General features: G+C 40.7%; 1 protein-coding gene across 4 annotated transcripts in view; it reads left to right on the top strand.

Annotated features, from left to right (window-relative positions):
• Nucleotides 1-13,767, top strand: part of KLF12 (Kruppel like factor 12) — a 228,749-nt gene extending 214,982 nt beyond the window's left edge. For all 4 annotated transcript variants that reach the window (XM_041471240.1, XM_041471239.1, XM_041471238.1 and 1 more), the window contains one exon: nt 8,440-13,767. In XM_041471240.1, coding sequence (XP_041327174.1) covers nt 8,440-8,621 — 182 coding nt within the window. In that variant the 3' untranslated portion in view covers nt 8,622-13,767. The remainder of the gene's footprint in view (nt 1-8,439) is intronic.
• Nucleotides 13,768-22,325: the final 8,558 nt, after the last annotated feature.

Below are 22,325 nucleotides of genomic sequence, written 5' to 3'. Positions count from 1 at the left end.
TTTGTTTGAGGTTTTCTTTATTATTTCTTTGACAGGTTTTGTTGTTGGTTTGGGGTTTCTGGGTTTTTTTCAAGAAAAAAAAAGGAAGGTCTAAGTTTCATACTGCGAAGCATGAGTATTTCTGTTGATGAACGTGGTGGGACAGTGCCGGGAGGAGCAGCAGTACCAGCACTGAAGGGAGATGGGTAGGGAAGTGTGACTTGTTTGGTGCCTCCCTTGCAGTTGCAGACCACAGTGAAGGAAAGTTGTTTTATTTGTGGAAGGCCAGACTAAAGGCCAAGCCTGCAGTACCTCAGTTAAGGAGAGTAAATGTGCAGATCTGCTGGCTCCATACACTTGGCTGCTGATGGAAGTATGGATCTGTTGCATCACGTTTTCCAAATACTTTAGTGAGTGAAGGCTGCTATAAGAAGTAAAACCTCAGTTTTTTCCCACAGCACTGGAAATTCAATAGTTCCATGTATTTAGTATGGCTGTTGTGAAGAAGAAAACTTCATGTCATCTTTCTCTACAGATATATCTATAACAGATATATGTTAAGTGTATATATGTATGCACTTAACATATGCTTAAAAACTTACATATACATACAACGTCATACAGGAAGAAAATTTCAGGAAGGTTAATAAAATTATATTTTTCATGAACTGTTGGGGCTTGGTCTGGCTCCTGGATTCAGGTGTACAGGAAGAGGCCTTTTACATTTCCAAATGTTTTACTTTTTCTATTTTTACAGGAGTTAAAATTTATCATACTGCATCAGCAGTACCCTCGGCAATGTACATAACTAATCCTTGTCCCCAAGCATTAATTCATTCATATGTCACATAGTGCTTAGTAGGGCCCATTCGGGGGCAAAGTCTCTGCAGAAGCCCCCAAAAGAGAAAACATGGAATTTGCTTGGATTCCCCCTCTTTCTCATTTTTCTGTGCGTGTGGTTACAGGACAGACCAGAGACTGATACAATGGGTTTGCCTTCTTAAATTACAGCAAATTGAATTTTGTGATTTAAGTCCCAAAGGCTTTTTTACTGGTATTTGTATTTAAATAGCATCAGACTGGGGCAGCTGTATACCTAGAGTGGCTTGTGGGACAGCAGTAGTGGAAGGAAAGAAGTAGGGTTGCCAAATTAGGGACTGGTCTTGCTGGGGGAGTGAGAAGAAGGACCAGGATGGCAAACAGGACCAAAGCTCATCAGTGCAGTGAAATGAAAATGTTTGTGTGTTTTGATGTGAGAAAAGGACTCCCACCTGAATTATCACAAGAGGAGTTTGTAAATAATGAGTTCAAGGGCTGCCAAAGTGCAATGAAATTCTGTCTCTTCTTCTAGAGTTGATGTTGTCACTGTATATTTGAACTGAAGAAATTGTTTTGTTCCCGGTTTCCACGTGAAGAAACCATGTCCCTGTCCTTTGCCTAAGTCAGGCTGAGAACAAGAAATAAAAACCTGAACTTCAAGACGTGTCCCAGGCAGCACAGTATGTTCCTGTTCTGCTTGTAGAAATTGTTTTGCCAGACTTGCTCAACTGATACGAAACTAATCTCTTCCTGGAAAGATATTTTATTTGCATATTTTGACAATACTGAAACATAAAAGTCAAATTGCCTATGTTCACCAAAGAGAGAGAGTGAATTAGTAACTGCATTAAGTAAATAATTGAATTAGATTTTTGCATCAAAATGATTTAAAATATTTCCAAGTTTTAAAGGGTTTAAGCTAAGTTCTAGCACTTTCATTACAGAAAGTAAGGTGTTTCCTAATGTGTAAGTCATAGCCTTGCTATTCACTCTTGGCAGTTTTGGGAAGGCTGATGCTCACTGGTTTGGTTTTCCTACCTGCAGAATGAACTTGATATTTGTTACACAGTACTACTGTGAAGAGAGACTTTTATGAGGGCTTACATTTTCAAAAAAGCTTTATAAGGCACTTGAAAGTTGTAAAGTGCTTGATAAGTGCTCTATTTTTTCATTAAAAAATTATACTAATAAAAATATCACATAAAATGTAAGAATTGTCATTTTTCCCTTTCCCCATGTCTGAAAGCTAAGCTCCTCTCTTCCTCTGGGAGTGCCTGAAGATGTTCATTATCAGGTAGTGTTTTTGCTGTAAAAAGATTCTTTTCTGCCTGAAATTTCTTATTTTTAGTAGAAATGCAACATCTAATTAGCCATCATTTGTGGTTTTCAATGTATGATTTGTTCTCCTAGCGTCCTGTCAGTATGGGTGCACTTAGGACTGTCCCGTGTGCTTCAGAACAATTCTGGTGTTTACATGGGAGCTGAAAACAGCTGACATAAATACTTCACATTACATATATTGCATAACATCCTGTAGCAGAAACCAAACCAGGAATCACCAGGAGATGTCCTCAACCCTGCAAAACTGGAGATCTGTTCACTTTGACTAGAAAATGTAGCATATCAGACATAGGCAGAGGCATGCTTGCTGGCTTATTTCTTTTCTTCCAATTTGTTTTGGGCTAAATCCTTATGACCTCACTTGGTTTTTATGTGGAGAATACTTCCCCAAAGTAATGACAGTAGAAACTTGGGGCATAAATATTTATATAGCAGAACTGGGCATGTTCCACTTATTAAACTGTGCAAATTTCACTAAAACCCATAGTATTTTGTGAATGGGGTAAGCGGTCATCTTCTCCACACCCCCATCCTCCCTGTCTGGAATTACTACACAAACCTATGCCTCAGGATTTGTTTCCATATGCTTTCTAACTTTGTCTTTCACAAGATGATGAAAGCTTAACATAGAAAAAAATCTGACTAGATTGCTAAACCTTTACCCCTGAACAGTCCCCTGTGTTTATTTCCTCATTGTCTTTTATTTGGAATAAAAGTGTTAGCAACGTTTCAAGATGCTGCATGCCACTGCAGGAAGGAGCTGCAAAGAAGTGACATAACTCAAGAGTCATGGTGACAATTCCATGTGCAGAAAAAATGGATAGATAGAGTATCTGAAGAGGACATAAATGAGAAGGGACATGGCACTTATCTGTAATACCAGAAAGAGAGGGGAGTTGATGCCAGAGAAAGAGAACTGTTTACAGCTTGAGCACTGGGATATTTTCTGTCATAGTAGTAGACAGTGTTACCTCATGGTTGCCAAGAGTCTGTTAAACTGCTGGATAAATGAAACTTAAATAATACACAAGTGAAAGGAACTGCAAATGGACAGAGGGAGTACATGGGGCATCTGCAGTTGCAGTAAATAAGGTTCTTCGCCTAAGGAATGAACATAAGCCCAGCTCTGTTTCCTGGAGTTCCAGAACAGTTTCCCTGCTGGCAGAGTAACCCATAACTATTTACATGGTGGTTTTGTGGTGTCTGTCTTTGAAACATCTGGTCTGGCATCAAATACTGTTGATACCAGCTAGTTGATGGGCAGAGGATAACTGCTGAGCAACATCCCACGTGGGAAATTCTGCATGGCACAAAACAGACCCTGGTTCTGTTGTCTATTGCATGGCTTGTCTTGGGCTGGTAACCTACACAGAGTTTTTTTAATAAGGAGTATGTGAATTCATCAGGTTATAAAGTAAAAGTTCAAGAGATTTATTTCCCTGAGTGAATGGTCTTCCAGATGTCAGGGTACATGAATAAAGATATGGGAAGACAAATGTTGGGCTGTGTGAAGGGTGGAAAATTTTGAAGTGGCTGAACAGTGGTCGTTATTCAGCATTATTAATTCAATACTTGAGGAGTTTTGGAGGATTTAATGAGCAGCAGTTGTAACCATCTTCCTAAGTGCCTAAGTGAAAGGAGTCATGGTAGGTTAGGAAAAATAATATGGTAAAAGTAATTAAACTAATTTGGTTTGTTGCATCTTGACTACAAAAGGCATGGTTTTGGAGGGCTCTTAGAAATAGATGTTGTATTAATAGAAGATTGAAAAATGACTATTCTCATTTGGAGTATTGACTCATCCCTTCAAAACTTTGTAATTAACTCCCCCAAATATTAGAAAATACTTTCAGAGAACTGTCTAGAAATACTTTTTCATGCTCCAGGGTCTTGCTTGATCTATGTAAATGGCTCTTGTGGTGTACTGTTCACTGTCCACGTATTGCAGGACAAAGCTGCAGAGTAGTATCGGAATTTCTCTGTTTTGGGATATTTTTGTCAGGTTTCAGGACAAAACAATAGAGCTCGCAAAGGCACATGCAAAACTAGAGGGTCGGCAAATGTTCATAGCTTCAGGCATCTATTTTTAAGTTGGTAGATTCTTTAAAACTTCACAGATTCAGAATGTTGAACTAACAGTATTTTATCTTTTTCCAGTTTTCCTTTTCTCCTCTTCCTAATTGCCACATGTTTTTGGTCTCTTTTTGCAGCTTTTCTTGCTTCCAATTTCCCAAAACTGTCTACTGTTTTGACTTCTTCATTCCTGTGTTTCCACCACCCCAGGCAAAACTCACACAAGCCTGCATTTGCTCCTTAAAGGTGAAAGAGAATTTGAGTGTCTGGGTGCATGAGGAGTCAAAACGTGCCCCTACTTTAAGCCCAAGAGTTTCTTAAACACTTAAACTCAAGTGCTCGCATGGAGACAGAAGTGTCTGAGTCAGAATGGTTGAGTGTTTGATTTCAACTCCACTGCAATCCAGTCTTGAAATGCAGATAGATAGGTGATAGGTAGATAGATTAGATAGATAGATAGATAGATAGATAGATAGATAGATAGATAGATAGATAGATAGATAGACAGACACACACTGTGGTTAAGTTCTTCCAGTTTTCTCCTCCTCCTCCTCACACACTGCTCTCTGGGTTGCCCTGCTGAGGCCCAGCTCCTCTCTGTTGGTTGCACTGAGGATTTCAGCCATGGATGCTCAAGCTCTCAACAGGCAAAACTGGTGTGGGATAGCTGACACGAGCTTCTCAGCTTGTAGCAATTCTGCTTCTGCTGGTCCTTTCTCCATCATTAGAACTCTTGGGTCTTCTGGTTTTGACAAACTCAGTGGTTAGACTTCATGTCTGGGATGATACCAAACAAAAGGTTAAGAGTTAGTATATGAAGAAATTCTTTTTCTAGCACTTGAGCATGCACAGATAATGTAGCTGTTTAAGAGAAAAGTAGTAGTACTATTCTTTCCCTAAAAATTAGACTTGAGTAAAATGTTGACTAACCTTAATGAACAATAGTATCTTTCACAGTTGTCTTTACAGCGGCCATTTTAAGGTGTGTGTGAGTGAATGTCTTCACATTAACACTACTTTGGCTGTTTTTCTCTTTCTTACACTAAATGTTTGTTTTTAATTGAAAACGATAGGTCCTCTTAGGTTGAGCTTGTAAGAGTGATTCTCCTTCAGTGGAGTAAATACCTTGCAAGGAATGTTGTCAGTCCTGTCTCTTTCACATAGCTCCGTGAGGGCTGGGTAGGCAGCACTCACTGAGGAGGGATGCTGGAAGCAACATGTGGGAACTCCAGCTGAGTGATCTACACTCATATCCTTCTGTCAGCTGACTTTCATTTCTTACCTGAAATGATACTGTTTTAATGGATGAACTAAAAAAACCTGTTTCTGGTATTTCTTGTGCAAATCATCCCTTTCTGCATTGGGTTCTCTGTTTTCTGCTGAGGGAAGGAAAATACAGAATTCTGTATACCAAGGGGAAAGATTTCATGGGTATCTTTAATATCATTATTAGCGATCTGGACAAAGGGATCGAGTGCACCCTTAGTAAGTTGGGAAGTGTTGATCTGCTGGAGGGTGGGAAAGCTCTGCAGAGGAATCTGGACAGTCTGGATCAATGAGCTGAGGCCAGTTGTGTGAGAGTCAACAAGACTGAGAGCTGGATCCTGCACTTGGGTCACAGCATACCCAGGCAGCACTACAGGCTGGGGGAAGAGAGGCTGGAAAGCTGCACATCAGAAAAGGATCTGGGGATGCTGATCAACAGCCAGCTGAAGATGAGCCAGCAGAGTGCCCAGTGGCTGAGAAGGCCAATGGCATCCTGGCCTGTATGAGCAAGAGTGCGGCCAGCAGGGCCAGGGCAGTGATTGTCCCCCTGCACTTGACACTGGTGAGGCCACACCTCAAATCCTGTGTTGAATTCTGTACTTCTCACTAAAAGAAGGACATTGAGCTGCTGGAGTGTGTCCAGAGAAGACAGTGGAGCTGATGAAGGGTGTGGGTACAAGTCTTAGGAAGAATGACTGAGAGAAGTGGGGTTACTTAGCCTGGTGAAAGAGAGGGCCAGGGGAATCTTTCTGCTTTCTGTAAATACCTGAAAGGAAGTTGTTGCAAGATGTGCATCAGTCTCTTCTCCCAGATAATAAGTAATAGGACAAAAGGAAGTGGCCTCCAGTTACACCAAGGTTGCACCAAGGTAAGTTTAGACTGGATATTACGCAAAAATTCCTGACCCTGGTTGTCCAGTGAAGTAGTTGAGTCTCCATCCCTGAAGATGTTTAGAATTTCAGATGCTTGTAAGTAAGAATCCAGAGCCTAAGGAATATCTGTTTTCTAAAAGTGTGGCCAAAGAAGCCAACTGAGGTAGTATCTGGTGAACAAGAGAGTTTAAGTGTGTTGAGGGATGGGCAGGACAAGCACTGCACTTGGAAAACATTGATGCAGTGTGATGGGAGCCTTGGAATCAGCCTGCCAAGTTGGATGGGGGTACTGCTATATTTGTACAGTGCTCTGCACCAACTGTTTGTGGCAAGAATATCTATGTAATACAGTTTGGTGGCAAATTTGAGTGCGTTTTGTAGCACTGTGTCATTGGCAAGAGTGTGCATCCCACCATCTGCCATGTAGCTTGTGCCTGCCTTTCCAGCTCACAGCAGCTTCTGGATTTGAGATGCCCAACACTGTGGCCACCCAGGGGCAATGAGCACTATTTGGTGCTCTGTGCTTGGTTGGAGGGTACAAAATTAGCTAGGCTGAGCTGCTGCTGGTGCAAGTACAGGTTGTGGTCAGAGCCCTGATTGCTGGGTTCTCCTCACAGCAGCTGCTTCCCACCCCCATCTGACATCAAAACTGCAGCACAGCCCAGATGGTGCACAGAAGGTACCAACCCAAGGAGCTCAAATGTTGCTGACAACCTCGCTGACATGTCTGTACAGCACTCAGTTTCCTTACAGAGGCCATTTCAGCTGGATTTTTCAGGGCTGTTTGAACTTTGTGATGATACTCTTACTTGGGAATTTTCTTTTGAAACCAAGGGCTCTCTGCAAAGCATTTATTGACTTTTGAAGAGACGCAAGGAGGGAGGTGCTGCCTACGAAAAGGCAAGTGTTGCGTCACTGGTTCATATAATTGAAATAGTTCCTTGCAAGCTGCTCATGATTCATATGAGATAATAAATAACTGAAGAATGATTGTGCCTAACAAAGGAAACAGTTGTTGCAGAGATGGCCTTTTGTTGTCCAGGTTGTGATTAGCTGGTTTCAGAGGGGAAGTAAAATTTTAGACACACAAAAGGAAGATAAAAGACGGACCTCACACAGTTTCCTTTCCTCAGTTTTGGTTTGTGCTGAACTATGGGATCAGGGTAACTGCCAAGAGCATTTCTATAGACAGTGAAGGTGAGTGATAGAAGTCACAAAGAAGTATAGCCTAAAAACATGGCCAAAATGGGATTTTAAACAGTTTGTGCTTTATGCAAGCATAAAATCCAGTTTGGCTGTATTAATCTTCTCCTCTGACATGACACACCATCATTCTTACCCTTAAATATAAAGCAAGATGGTGGGATTTTCCAAAAATCTACATTAGCCCAAGTCTGAGCTCACTAAAGTAAATGGATATTTATGAACAGTGTTGTGCAAATCCCATGGCTAAGTACACTTTAAAAATGTACACCATTCCTAGTAACATCTTACATAAAATTATTTTTACTGAAAGTAAGTGCAGTAAATAAAGAGGAGGTTTTGCAGATTGAATTTTTATGTTTCATTGGAAAATTGTAGTTGATTTTTACCAGCTTACTAAGAAATGTATTGGAATGCTGTTTACACAAATAATCAGAAACCTTCATAAATATCGTAGAATAATGGGAGGTCTGTGTCAGCCCATGGTGAATTGCAGAAATATCAGGTAGTCTGGTCATTTGGGGAGAAAGTGTAGTCTGACAAGATGAGAGTTGTAGACTTATATGGTAATCATGAGAATAATTGCACAGCCCTCTGTCTTGATATTAATACTCACATCACCCCTGCAAGGTAGGATCTATATTATTGCCTTAATCCTGTTGATTTTCTTAGTCATGTGAATGCCACAGGAATGATAAATCTCAAGGTTTTTTTCCTTATATTCAGCAGATCCAGTACCTCATAATTGTGTAATTTGGCCTAAAGCAACCCCTAGGCAGTGCGTGTTCATGGGAAGCGTACAGGGGGGATTGTGGGGATTAATGGCAACAAGGGGAAAGTCACAACCTGTTTGTCCCCCTTCCCCTCTTTCTTTTGTTTCTCCCAGGAGAAAAGCCCTACAAATGTACCTGGGAAGGCTGCACCTGGAAGTTTGCTCGATCCGATGAACTGACGAGGCATTACCGCAAGCACACGGGAGTGAAGCCATTCAAGTGTGCAGACTGTGACCGCAGCTTCTCCCGCTCGGATCACTTGGCGCTCCACCGCCGCAGGCACATGCTGGTTTGAGAAATGCTACCTGTTCCAGCCGAGTTTAAGAGCTGGGTCTCTTAACTACCCACAGTGAATTCAGCAGGGCTGAATCCCCCTCTACAGTGTTAACAGGCAGGGCTTTCCCTGATGTCTGTAACAAAGAATAGTAACAGAAATTCAAAAAAAGCAGGAAAAGAAGTGCCACTCTTCTCCTCGCCATCTGAAGTTAACTCTATCTGCCCCTCAGCATGGCTACCCCCTGAAAGTGTCATCACAATCACCTGGGAAATAGCAGCCGAGATGCTACAGGAATGGGCATTATTTTACATGCTGCATCCTTTGACAAAAAATGTTTATAACTTGTATGTTTTCTCAGCTGCCAGACATTTTATTCCTGAAAAATCACTGCTGGTTGGAGTATAGATACCATGAACTGATGAATATGATGATGATGACGATGATGATAGTGATGATGATGATAATGATGATGAGAGCAAGACCACTAGATCTGTATTATGCCATCTTTTCCCCTTGTTTTCAGTACCATCTGACCGGTGTCAGCACTGCACCGGAGCTGTGCTACAGACAAGCTCCATGTGAGTAGGCAACAAGATTCTGCTGGAGAGATCCCTCTGCCAGAGCTGGAGGTTTGCTTGATCAGACTTTTGCAATAACGATGGTGGCATTTTAATATCATACCACACCTTGTCATTATGCCCTAGAGGACACCAGCCATTTAACTTTTTTCTTTATTGTTTTTTTCCTTCTTTTCTTTTGTCGTCGTAGTTGTTGAAGTCTGTAAAATAAGCAAAGGGCAGCAGCATCTCTGCTGAAATACCATATTAAGTATCTGTATTTTACCATGGAATTATTTAGGTCCATTTTCTGATTTGTATAGAAAGAGCCCACCTAAAAACTACTACCCTATTCTCAGTGTGCTGTTTTCTTTCATGCAGGTATCCTCTTCCCCACAACCATTATTTGAACCCAAGGAAATAGTCAGATCTTGTACTTGCTGGTACCAAGGTTAGTGGTATAGCCATTCCTGAGATGGAATTGAATGTATCATCAAAACAGAGAAGAAACGGCTGCATCTCTTGCAGAGAAAAAGCAATAATGAATAAAATGGCTCTTGTGACAATAATTTACTCCACACCAACAGAAGTGGGGGGTATGCAGAAACAGCATGTAAGATTTAAGCATTTAAATTAATCTTTTTGCTGGTTTCACTGACCTGCTAGGCGCCACAATTAAGTACTTTTATTTCCTTTAACATAATACTTGTGTCTGGAAAGCAGGAAAGATAAAGGAAAGAGCTGACTGTTGAGGAGGTAGTGGATGAACTGTAAGTAGGACAGAGAAATACACAGTTGTGCTCTGCAAGACATTAGATTTCTCCCTGGGAGTTAGGGAATAACAAGATTTTGCCAGCTGTCTAGTATGATATAAATGGACCTCTGTATGGGTACCAGTGGCTGCCTCTGCTTGGATTCTCAGTCCAAGCCTTTTCAGATTAAATAAAAGGAAATTCTTGATCATTCCCATACAGCCCTGTAATTGCAAACCAATTTGTATTAATTGAATTATGTAGGAAAGAAAGAAACTCTTAGTCATCAGTTATTCATGCTAACAGAATAGTGTTTTTCTGTTTTCTTTCCTTACAAGGATCTGCCTATTCAGCTAAATTTGACAAAGGGGAGGCTTGGCAATATTTTCTAAGTGTTGAGATTTTCATAGCTTAGAGATGAAAGATGTAAACGTAAAGGTCTTTTGCAATGCATTTAATTATGAATATTTTGTTCCAGGAATTCCAGATTAAATTTGTGATGCTACTTGTTTGTTTTTAAATGTTTGACCATCTCAGTTAATATCAGATTCCTGAAGTAAATGTAGTAATGTTGGGATTCTGGAATCAAGGTAATCTTTAAGAAAAAACAACACAGAGTACCCATACAGATACAAAAGCAATTACAATTAGTTGAGGATTAATATGACTGGGATTATACTTATAACAGCATTCACAAGATCCAGAAGTTTGATTGTTCCCCAGTATGGATAGTTTATTACCTCTCTGAAAGAACTTACAAAAAGCTCAGGCTTCCCACTGCCAAGTGGTCAGCAGAGAAACTCAACACAAATTATCCACAGCTGTTGTGGGAAAAATGCCTCTGTCAACTCCCATTGACCATGTTGGTGATCTACTTCCACCAAATTTGACGACATTCTAGAATCCATCTCCAAATCAGGGACAGAGCAGGGCTTCTGGATAGACCATGAGGCATTGCAGGGCAGCAGAACTGTGTCTTTACTAGCAGCGTTGCTACTGTTGATTTAAAAAACTGGTTGTCAAAGTATTGTATGTGAGGTGCTTCATGGATTGTGTCTGAGGTCTGGATTTTGTGTACTTCCGTATCATCCCCTTAAATGCATCTGTCATTGTTGTCATTTAGGGAAAGAAGTCAGGTCAGGTAGAATTCCATTGATAAAGTTCTTTTCTTGCCCAAGAATATTTTACCAACTAATTATTTGAATAGCAGTAATTCAGTTGAAGAACCAGTGGCATACAGAATTCCTTTTGGGATCTGTGGGGCTTTTTTTTTCCTCTCATAGAAAATTAAGTTTGCTTGAGCAGAAACTCCTACTGGGCATTCTGTTAGCATGCAGGAGGTTGTGGTGTTACTCTCAAACATCAGTTGCAGGGTGCAACTGGGAGAGATCGGTGCTCCTCTTTAGGCTTCCGCTGTTGTCAGTGAAGACAGAGAAACTACAAGAGAAGTGGAGAGGCCTTTAATTTTAGTGTTCAGCTTTGAAATGCCCTGTGGAAGAGCATATGTATAACAGACCCTGGAGAGACTCTTCTCCCAAGGCCAAAGGTTGGTCTCTGTGAATCCCTGGTTTTTCAGCTGGTTGCCTGTTGTGATATGAATTGGAAACACTGCAACAGAAAGTGGGTCTGGTTTTGTTCAAAGAGCCCCAAAGTGATAGAGGGTTAAAGCAGCAGTAATACCAAGGGACACAGGCACTGAGTGTGGCAATGGTAGGAGAATGACGCCAAAAGGTAGAGGAGCATGTGCTACATTTTGTTACTGCACAGGCAGGAACTACATCCTCAGCCTCTCCAGCACCTGTGCAAGGGCTTCTCATGCTGCTGTTACCTTAGATGACTTGCACAACCAGCAGTGGGGTTTCAAGTACACAGTATGGTTCTTGATGACGTTCTCATTCATACCAGCACCTGCAGGCTTTGATCCCAGTTACTCCATGGGGTTGTTTTCTGGCTTTTGTCCCCTTCAGAAGTGTTTTAAGAGAAGTTACTCAGTAGGATGTTTGAATGTGGAGCTGATGTCCCCCAGATCCTCAGTGTATCTTTGCCTTTATTGGCTGTGGTTCAGACCTGCCAAGTTTCTGTGCTCATGCAAAGACCATGGGCAATTGCTCCGGGGTAGTTTCCTCAAAAATCCTGGTACCCCACCACAGGGTGACATTCATGGCTGTGGCAAAAGCTTACATCATGTGTAGCATGCAGGAACACCAGATCTCATCCTGACACGATCCACTAGGACCATCTTAATTAAGCAGTTGGGATTCACTAACATACAGTGTCCCCCATTCCTTCAGAAAGACAAGAGATTTCAATCCACAATGCTGTGACATTGCATGTTACAGCTTGCAAGAGAAATTATGCCATGAAGTGTCACATTTCATGTATTGTCAAAAGTTCTAAATGGATTTGTCAGGAAACCTCAGGAGCTAGCATTTTAGGAAAATGTAATGAGCAAACAGCTTTGATACTAAACTTTTAAAAATTTTTAATTGTGTCATTATTTTTTGAGCACCCCTTATATTCAGCACTGTAAAATTAGCTCATTGCAACAGCAGTTTTTACTTGGGATGAAGATGCAGTATTCCTTATTATCTCTCATGCTTACATAATTAATTAAATAGATTTAGACTGACTTGTATATGTGATAATTTGCTGAAGTAATGTATAACAGAATTAACAGTGTTGAAAATTACATCAGTGATGTTGATGTTCAGGTAAACTTGCAGTGCAGAGCATGGACAAATAGCTGGACAGCCTTTCTCCCCTTTAATAATGAGAATAACAGTGATCCTAAGTCTCGTTTTCCATTAACCACATTGAAAATGTATTCTAGTTGCCATTTATAAATATAAATTCTCTAATAAATGCTGTTTAATGTAAAAAAATCTCTTTCCCCTTTATTGAAGGTGGATACCTCAAAATCAGAGTAGGTGTGACTAACAGTATCCCACTTTTTAGTTTGAATTTGAGTTTGGTAAGGTCATCGTGTGAAACTGTGTCTTCCACAGCAGTCAAGTGTTAAGATCATTCAGTAAATCCATGCTGTTCCCACATGCTCATCCTTACACTCATGCATATTCCCAGCACTTCCAAGTGTCTCTACCCATGTGCAGGTAATAAACAAATTTATTTAAAATTAAAATTTAGGGAAAAAAAACCCAACCAAACAAAAAAGGACAGAAAATAAAGAATTTTAAGTAAACACTGATACAGAACATACTACCTTAAGAAACCAGTTCATGTTATTGTGTTATGCCTTTGCATCTGATATGTGACTGGAGAATTGCACAAAGAAATTGTTGTATTTTCACAGTTTTGCTATAGCGTAGCAGTTGCTGTGTAATGTATGCTTATGAAGTCATGCCCACTGGAACACTGAAAAGGCTTAAATTCTACACAATAAATCAGGTTTTGGCATAAAAATGTAACTGTAAGGATACTGCATCTTTAGAAATCAAAAAGTAACTTGAAAGTATTTTACTATACTTGCAACAGTTAAAATATTCTGTAATACATGTGATAATGGAAAAGTATTTTCAAACTCACAGTTTTACGTGGGGTGTTAAATAGCTGAAATGAAATAAAATTTTAAACAATTTTAAACCTTACCTTCAGTTTTCATCAGAAGACTGTTAGGATAATGCCTTGCAAAGCTAAAACACAAAACACAAGAAGTAAATTGTTCTATCAGAGTGTGTTTTCTCTGCAAAATGGAGTGGCCACTTCTTTGCTGTTTTGCAGATGGTGTTTGATATAGCAAAGTTATACTGGGTCCTTCCGTGTCAAATAAGTCAATGCTCAATGTCTTTGACTGAATAAAGGAAAAAAAAAAACACTTAAAATGAAAACCATATGAAAGGTTTGTCGGTTTGTGATTTCTTTTTTCCTTCTGGCATTTTACAATGAACTGCAGATACAGGAATGGCAAACACTCATGATTTTATTTCTTCTTGTATTTCCCCAACTACAGTGCATCCTGATTAAAGGTTGCAGAGCTGAAATAGGCAGCTGCTTTTTGCTGATTCCAGGGGAGTTTAGTCTTCTAGGTGCAGTAACATGTCAAGAATTTCCATTGTAGCAGGACAGTTCTGACATTTAAAATACACATACACTTCAGTGAGATAGCCTGAAATCTATTTTAGAGGTGAAACAGAAACTGAAAGTGCCTGTAATTAGAACTGATGGGATGTTCCTATACTTTTACACAGCAATAACTTAATGGGATTCTGTTAACAGTAAGGTGAAAATGAAATTTTACTTGGAGAACAATAATGCAGCACAGAAACAAACACAAAGTGCCATTTGTATGTTCACATGTTGAGATACTGTGTTAGAGGTTTAGTTATTTTCTCAGATAACATCTGTCATATATTTGTAAGAAGAAAATAAATCTTAGTTTACAAGTGACTTGTGGCTGTACCAATTCTCAGTAGGTGTGATTGGAAGTCGTTGTCAGAGCAATGTTTTAGGGAATTTCTTCCCAATTTATGTTGGTTATGCCCATGTATCCAGGGTATTCTCTAGTTAAGTAATCCAAAACCAGCAATAAGCCCAATGGAGCTTTTTTTTAGGGAATATGAAAGAACAGGGATTCTCTTGAAAAATCCTCTGCATTGAACTCTGGAAACACAAGAGTTCACCTTATGTCTCCTTTCTCTTCATCATGTAATGCTCATAGTACTTAATATCATCTTGGTTGACTTCATGAGTGGACAAAATATATCACTTTGCTTTCTTTTGGGGACAAATGAGTGAAAAATTGGGGACTGTCTGTCTAGAGACTATTTGAATTGCAAACAAGAAGTCGATATTCCTAAAATGAAGTATGGAGATTTTTATATTGAGTGGCCTAAACACTGGCATCAGTAGACTAATTGATCTTACCAGAAAACGGCCAGCTGTGACTCTTGCACTCTTATTTTTTCTCAGTTTTTTTGTAAATATTAACTACTGCTAATGGATTCTTAAAATAGCAGTGTAATGCCAGCCCTCATGCTTCTTCTATTTTAAAAAATTAATTTATTGGAAATCAAAATGTAACTGGTTGTCCTGATGCCTTTGCCAAGGAAGATTGCTTTCTGTCCTCTGAATTTGTACCTGTAATTTATCCAGGCAAAATTTTGTATTTGAGAAATCCTGCATTTTGTTTAGGCATCTGCTGCCATGAGTGGGTTGCTGCTAGAGTCCCACTGAGGCTCATGCACAGATGATCATGAGTGCAGGTCCAAAAACAACCCCCACCCCAAAAAAAAGTGGACATGGACACACGTGTAACAGTTAGGTATTCATGAACATGAGTTAATTATGTGACAAAGTTGCTCATTCAGTAGCAAATTGAAATGTTAACCACTGGCAGAAATAATCCCATCAGAACATGCATATACTTATTCGGTTGTTCTGAGCTTATCTCCAGATATTAAGCACAACTCATGCTGGGGATTTCAGGAGAGCACCAGGGAATGTGTCATCAAAAGGACAATGGAATTTAGTTTCTTACCCAGTACCTGAGCCCTTTTTGGAGAGGAGTGTTCTGTTCTCCATTCTGGAGCAACAACACAGTGAGGGGCCACCCTTAGAAAGCTGCTGTGTTGGAAGGTTTGGCTGATTCCAGCCCTGCATGTGTTAGTTCTTCAGCAAGAAAAGGCGCCTTGTCTTCACCATCCCAAAATGAGACAGGTTTTTTCCCCTTCATTCTGAAAAGCAGACTCTGAGTAAGGGTTCTTCTTTTTTTTTGTTTGTTTTTTTTAGTCTGTTTTGTTTTGATTTTACTTTTTGGGGCTTTTTTGTTTTATTTGAGTCTGGGGTTTTTTATTTTGGTTTGGTTTTTTGTGTGTGTTTTTTGTTTGTTTGTTTTTTTGTTTTGGTTTGGGTTTTTTTGGGTTTTTTTTTTGTTTGGTTTGGTTTTTTGTTTGTTTTTTGTTTGGTTTTTTTTTTTGTTTTTTTTTTTTTTTTTGCTTTGCAAGCATTATTCTATAGCAGCTCGTGTTCACTGACTTTGAATTATGAAATAGTTACACTTGTGAAAACTTCTGCATTATTCAATACAGAGTTCTTCAGTCCTCCAGAGAAACAAAGCTGGGCATGTGAATTTTAGCTATTACGAAAATAAGAATACAAAAAATTACTTGAGATCCTGTTGTCCATATGAATGAATTGCAACATCTTTCCCAATTCAGAGTCAGAAGTTTCAGTGAGTCAAGATGCTCTCAGAAGTAAAAGAAGGGGTGGTTCACACATTGGCTCACTAAACCTTGCTCTGTGCTGTGACCTCAGCATATAAAAACATTAATTCAGTGTCTGATTTGGGACCATAGGCAATGGCATTGATGGATTGTCATAAGCATCAACCATGAAATACACAGGTTCAGATACCACTCTTCTCCCTCCCCCTGCCTTTCTAGGTATAAAAGAGCTTTGGAAAGACAGCTTGAGCCAAATCTTCATGGCTGAACTAATATTTTACACGATTCAGAGTTGTTGTCATTTCTGGTTTCAGACTTTTTCACTGCCACATTTCCATGTTAAAAAAAAACCACATGGTTGATTTCTTTCCTGATTGTCCTATACATGGCTTCCTTGGTAATGTAAGTTCTTCACTGAACACCTACACAATATGCTCTCTTGACCTTCTGTCTGTCCTTACAAAGTTGTATTTCCCATTTGCACATTTGTAGAGTATACACAGAGACAGTAATGAATTACTTAAATTTCATGCACCATCAGCCTTAAGACCTTCAACCCACACACAGGCACATGCATTTCATACACATCAAGGGAAAGAGAGACTTGGACACTGCTATCAACATGTGGGGTCAAAAATACCATTAAATCAGAAAGTTCTTTCAGCTGTGTTCAGGAAAAAACAACAATACTGAAAAATATCATTCTTGGCCAAGTTACTTATGGACGAAGCAAATTCCCCCACGGTGTTATTTGAATGAAAACCTAAGGATGGGATTGTATTTGGCCCCAAATTGTTCCTTCTAATCAGGTCATTACTGTTGTATGTACCAATGAGTGTTCATTTGATCCTCCTGTGTAAAAATACAAAAACATCCCGTAGTTTACCAAGTGGTTCATTTGGGACTGAAGCTTCACAGCAATGGAATTAGAGTGTACAGCACCTCAATCTTTTTCCTAGATAAGATGCGAAAGGGAGGGCCATTATCGGTAACCCCATAGAGATAGTAGTGTCAATAGAGCTCCTACATTTAAAAGGAATAAAAATACCAGTGCTAGCAGGCAAACCTATTAGTTTTTTAGACTTTCTTTTGCCTTCTTTTCAAAAGCTTTTAAATACAAAAATTACTTTTCTTCAAAACTTAAAGTAAACTTCTGAAGATCTAATTTCCCAATAGTTTCCTCTGCATTTATATACTATGTAGTGTTTAGGCAATGCCTATGTTATAAGTTTATTAATATTATGTAAGTGTTGTTCTTGTATTTATGTATAGTGTATGTATTGTAAATATACTCAGAGCTTTTTTTCCTCTTACTGTAAAAAGGTGATTTTTGCCCTATGATAATGTAAAGGGAGTCCCCTAATGAAATTCTGTCAGAGGATGATTATTCCACTCTATTCTCAAAGATTTAAATGAACAAGTGTTATCGTTTTAAATGGTGTCTCAGACATATTTTGTTGGTGCATTGCTTTTCTGTATTCAACTTTCCTATGAATTGAGCTGTGAATTGAAATAGAGTTTAAACCTTTAAATGTATGCATTTGTACAATTATCTGAATGGAGGCATGAAGGTTAAATAAAGCATTTTGTATGGAACAAACCCCCTAATTATTACTGTGGATGACTCAAACCTTCTGGAATACCTAGATACTAACTTTTTAAAATTAAATCTTTGTTTTCTATAAGCATATAGTGATTTTTTTTAATGGAATGTTTGCTTAAGAAATGGATTTTACTTGCTCTTCTGATTTTTTAAAAGCCACCATAGAGAGCAGACATTCTTTCTCTTTTCACAGAATTTTTGCATCTGTGGCAAAGCTGGAACAAATAAAATAGCACTCGGCAGTATAAACAAAAATGTCCTGGGATGATATAAAAATATTTTGCATTACTATATAATCTGAATACCCCAAGTACTTTAAAAGGGAAGCCCTTTACTTCTGCCCCTCTCCTTTCCCTGTGTGTGGGGAGGCTGGTGCCATGGATGTGCAGCATCTGTGAGGTACTGGTGCAGCCAGGAGAGGGTTTGTCCACTGTGTGCCCCTGAAGTGAAGGAACAGCTGCTGGAGGAGGGCAGTGGCACACTGGAAATTGCAAGTTCATACCTGGTTGAAGAGAGTTGGTATTTGCAATTGCTCCTAGGGACACTCTCCTACCTAGGTGGGCTTCTCCCTTGTGTCTGGTCCTTCCATAAAAAAGCTTCCTTTATGTTTGAGCCAGTCTAGGATGACTGGATGTACAGTGAGAGGCTTGGAGCCACACAGCACCCTTATTGGTGAAATTTCTCCTTAAAATTAATTTTCCCCTTCCCCTGAATTCCCATTGGCTTACTTTTAACGAATATGGTAATTTATCTACTAGAAGGCACAGTGTTACATGGTTACAGGCAGATAAATGAGTAAACAAAGTGATTTGGAGACCTTTGAGCCTTATGAAGAGATGTTTCTCAAACAAATCTGTGCTATAACAGATCTTCCATCTCTCAAATCAATGATGAATTTAAAAACCAGATAGTTGCATTGGCCCTTCCAAAGCACTGCTGCTTTCCACACAATAAGTTGTTTGTTCTTCCTCAGTGTCCTGTGTGTGTTTAATTTCATTTTTTCTCCCAAGAGTGACATAAGTATAAAATGCATCACTGCCTGTTTAGTCTGACCTCCTCAGTGAACGCCCACACCGTCCTCTGCCCTGACCCATGCCCTGTTCCTGAAAAGTTATTTCTTCCACTTGCACAAACAACTGCTCAATTGTCCTGTAATCCCTCCCCCTTTTTCCTGCTTTGTTATTGAACAGTCCACTTGGAATGAAAAGCTGGCACGTTATGTTAAGTACTTCGCACGGGGCACGTCTGGCTCTCCGTGAGCATGACAAGGAGTGGCCGCTGGTAACCACCTTCAACTTTGCACGTTGAGTTACTAGATCAGATAAGCACAGTTCCCTCTCTACGTGCTGAAAAAGTCACATCGGCATCATCCTTGAACCCAGGGAGATTGCCTGCCTCCCAGATAGAGTTCTGGAAGTGCAGACTTTCACCCATGGATTCAGAGTGCAAGTCCTCATGTCCGGCCTCTAACAGGGAAGATCATCCATGTGAGAGGTCTGTCTGCCACATCTGCTTGCTGCACTGTGGCCTGGTGGCATGAGATTTTGGTTGGGAGTTGAAAGGGCAATGCTAGGGGAGAAAGGCATGTTGGTGGTGGCCAAGTATTTGTCCTTTCCAAAGTGAGGCCAGCGCTGTGGTCCAGGCTGCCACTGATGTAACTGGTCTCTTCAGCAGTGCCTGCGGTGCATGCTGTGGAAACCAGTCCCTAAACAGCCCCCACATCCTAGCAAACCAGGCAGAGTTAAACCCTTTAAATAGACAAAGAGCCAAAGACATTTGACTGAAGCAGGAGTGACGCAGTATTTAGGCAAAAAGTGCCAGAATCACAGAATGTTTGGGGTTGGCAGTGACCTCTGGAGGGCATGTGGTCCAAGCCCCCCGCTCAAACAGGGACACCTATGGCCAGTTGCCAGGATGGTGTCCAGATGGCTTTTGACAATCTGCAAGGATGAAGGCTCCACAGCCTTGCTAGGCAACCTGTGCCAGGGATCAGCCACCCTTACACTGAGAAAATGTTTCCTGATATTCATAATAGCACCTGGCCGTTTGGAGTCCCTCCCTCTCACTTGGGCCATTGGGCAGAACAGGCTCTCTGGTTGAGGTTTTGTCCCGGTCTGTAACTGACCAGGGTTTTTATACCCATGGGTATTTTCTGTGAGAGGCCCCAGATAGCAGCAGTAGCCATACCCTTCCTGTTGAAGCGTACTCACAAAGGCATTTACTGCCTCACATACTTGTCTTACCAAAAATATATAGCCCATAATATCTGGACCTGCCCTTACAAAGGAATGAATAACCAGATTTAGCCAGTAAGCTGAAACATGTCAATACATTTTATCCTTTATGTTTTCATTTGTATCTTTGCACAACCTTGCTCACAGGTGCGCTGTGCCCTTTCCTGGTTATCTTTCTCATTTGCTGGGGATATTGATCTATAAAACCTCCTTGTAAAATATTTCAAATAAATTCTTTGTTTTTTTCTGGGGTGACTTCTCTACACCTGTATTTTTGGGCCTGTGCAGAATATTAACAGACAGAAACTAACAATAAAGTCCAGAAACTACTGCAAAAGCAAACAGTGAAACCAAGAGGCTTGCAAAGCGCTATAAATCTCTGCTGAGCTTGGGTTGCTGTTTAATCTTTATATACAGGTACGTCTCAAGGTTATCTGCTCCTGAGGGGTTCTCTGGAGGCTTTTGTGATTTGTCATCCGCTCAGCTTCTTATCAGTCACAGGTATTTCCCCTTGTAACATTTATTATGGGCTCCCCTCTGTGTTTCTTTAAAATGCAATGCCCTGAAGAGGGTGTGGCATGCAGTTTTTAAGGAGTTATTAAATCTCCCTCTCCCATGATCAACTGGATTGTAAATGTGGCACATGCAGCATAGCAGGTGCAGCAGCTCTGGTGGCTGAGCAACCTCTCTGGGACTGGATGCAAAAACAGAAGCCTTCAGCTATGGCAAGGAGTTTTCCCTCTCCATCTTGCAGACTCTGGCTGGAAAAGTACAATTAAATACATTAATTGAATACATTATATATGTAGAAGAGAATCTACTGCAAATAGCATTAATAAAATAACCATTGTGGCAGCTTAGCTAAGACCCTGTGTCTAATTTTGAGGTTGAAAATATCTCAATCTTTTCCACCAGGATGATCATGGCCGTCCTGCTGTGCCATTCCATTTCAGCAGAGGCAAATGAGCCCTGGCTGCTGAACAACATGTCACCATTTCTGAGCTGGCAGACTTGGAAGAGGGACAGTGAAATTCCTTCATCAGCAAGATGACAGGTAGACTCTCTGCTCATGGCCAAGGTTTGGACAGCAGAGGATTTGCTGTGAAATTCTTTCCTCTTCTATGTCCACAGCCTCATGGAAATGTGCTGCTGAAAGAGAGGGCTGGCTGATGTGGGAAGCAGGATGCAACTGTTCCCCAGCTATTGCTTTATCCAGCAGATCAAGCTGCTTTAATTCCTCATTTATCCTTAAATACCTGCTTTGTCTACACTGACATCTGAGTTGTGGCTGCTAGCACGTATGGGCATGCAGGAACATGAATATATCTGCTTGGTACGTATATATGTGTATTTATACACGCACACATGCATGCACTGTATGCACGTATGTAGGTGTGCACTGACTAGCTCTTTCTAAAGGTAGTGGGGGCACCAGGAGCACTACTGGGAATATATATAGGAGCCAGTTATTCATGTAGGTGTGCAACAGCTGAGTAGTAGCCCTTTACTTTGAGATGTTAGAGCTGAAATGCGTGCCACATCCCTAGAAATGTCACAGGCCATGTTGGATGGGGCTTTGGCCTAGTGGAAAGCGCCCCTACCCATGGCAAGGCAACTGGAACAAGATGATCTTTAAGGTGCTTTCCAACCCAAACCATTTTATGATCCTATAAAAGGTCAGGGGAGGAGATGAATTCTCAGACTCCTTCTATGCCTGTCCCCCTCACCTGAGCTGGTGCTTTAAGGAGTGCTCTAAAGCCCCGCGTGCCCCCAGACTTGACCTGTTCTCACCTTCCCCTCTGCCAGCAGGTGTTCACCCCAAGCCCGGACTGCAAAGAGCATCTCATAGGAGACAGTGTGGCCTCCCCCATGACAGAGGGGTCCAAGGACAGCCTGGGGTGCTGCACACCACGCCATCACCTCAGCACCCAGGCGTGGACAGAGGCAGAGCCCCAGGGCACAGCAGGGACATGAAAGCAGAGGTTTAGCCTCAGTTGTGCTGAGGGGTTTGTCTCACATCCAGGCTGATGGATGGGTCTGCAGGCAAGGGATGTGAGCAGGAAATGGGAGCTGCTCCTTTGGTGCCCGTCTCTCATTCAGCAAACAGAGGTCTGGTGCTTCGCTGCTTCCAGCGGGAAGGAGCTTCGTGGAAATTGAAAACCCTGAATTAGCTGAGACTAAATTGATCTCCATCTGTGCAAATTGGTAACGTGGCTGTTTCAGTCTGCTGGTGAAGTCTGCAATCTGTTTCTGAGGCGTTTTGTGGAAAATTAGAAAAGGCTGGTAGAGGGTTTCTGCAGAGCTTTTTTGGTTCTGATTATTCATTTATTTACAAACGATCATTTAGACCATCTGTGGGTTTTCAGTGTAACTGAGAGAAAACTCTGAGCTTCCCAG

Source organism: Pyrgilauda ruficollis, unplaced genomic scaffold (genome assembly GCF_017590135.1).
Source record: "Pyrgilauda ruficollis isolate IOZ18807 unplaced genomic scaffold, ASM1759013v1 scaffold26, whole genome shotgun sequence".
Classification (NCBI taxonomy): domain Eukaryota; kingdom Metazoa; phylum Chordata; class Aves; order Passeriformes; family Passeridae; genus Pyrgilauda; species Pyrgilauda ruficollis.
Note: the sequence above shows the minus strand (reverse complement) of the source record. Positions and strands in the feature narration are given on the sequence as shown.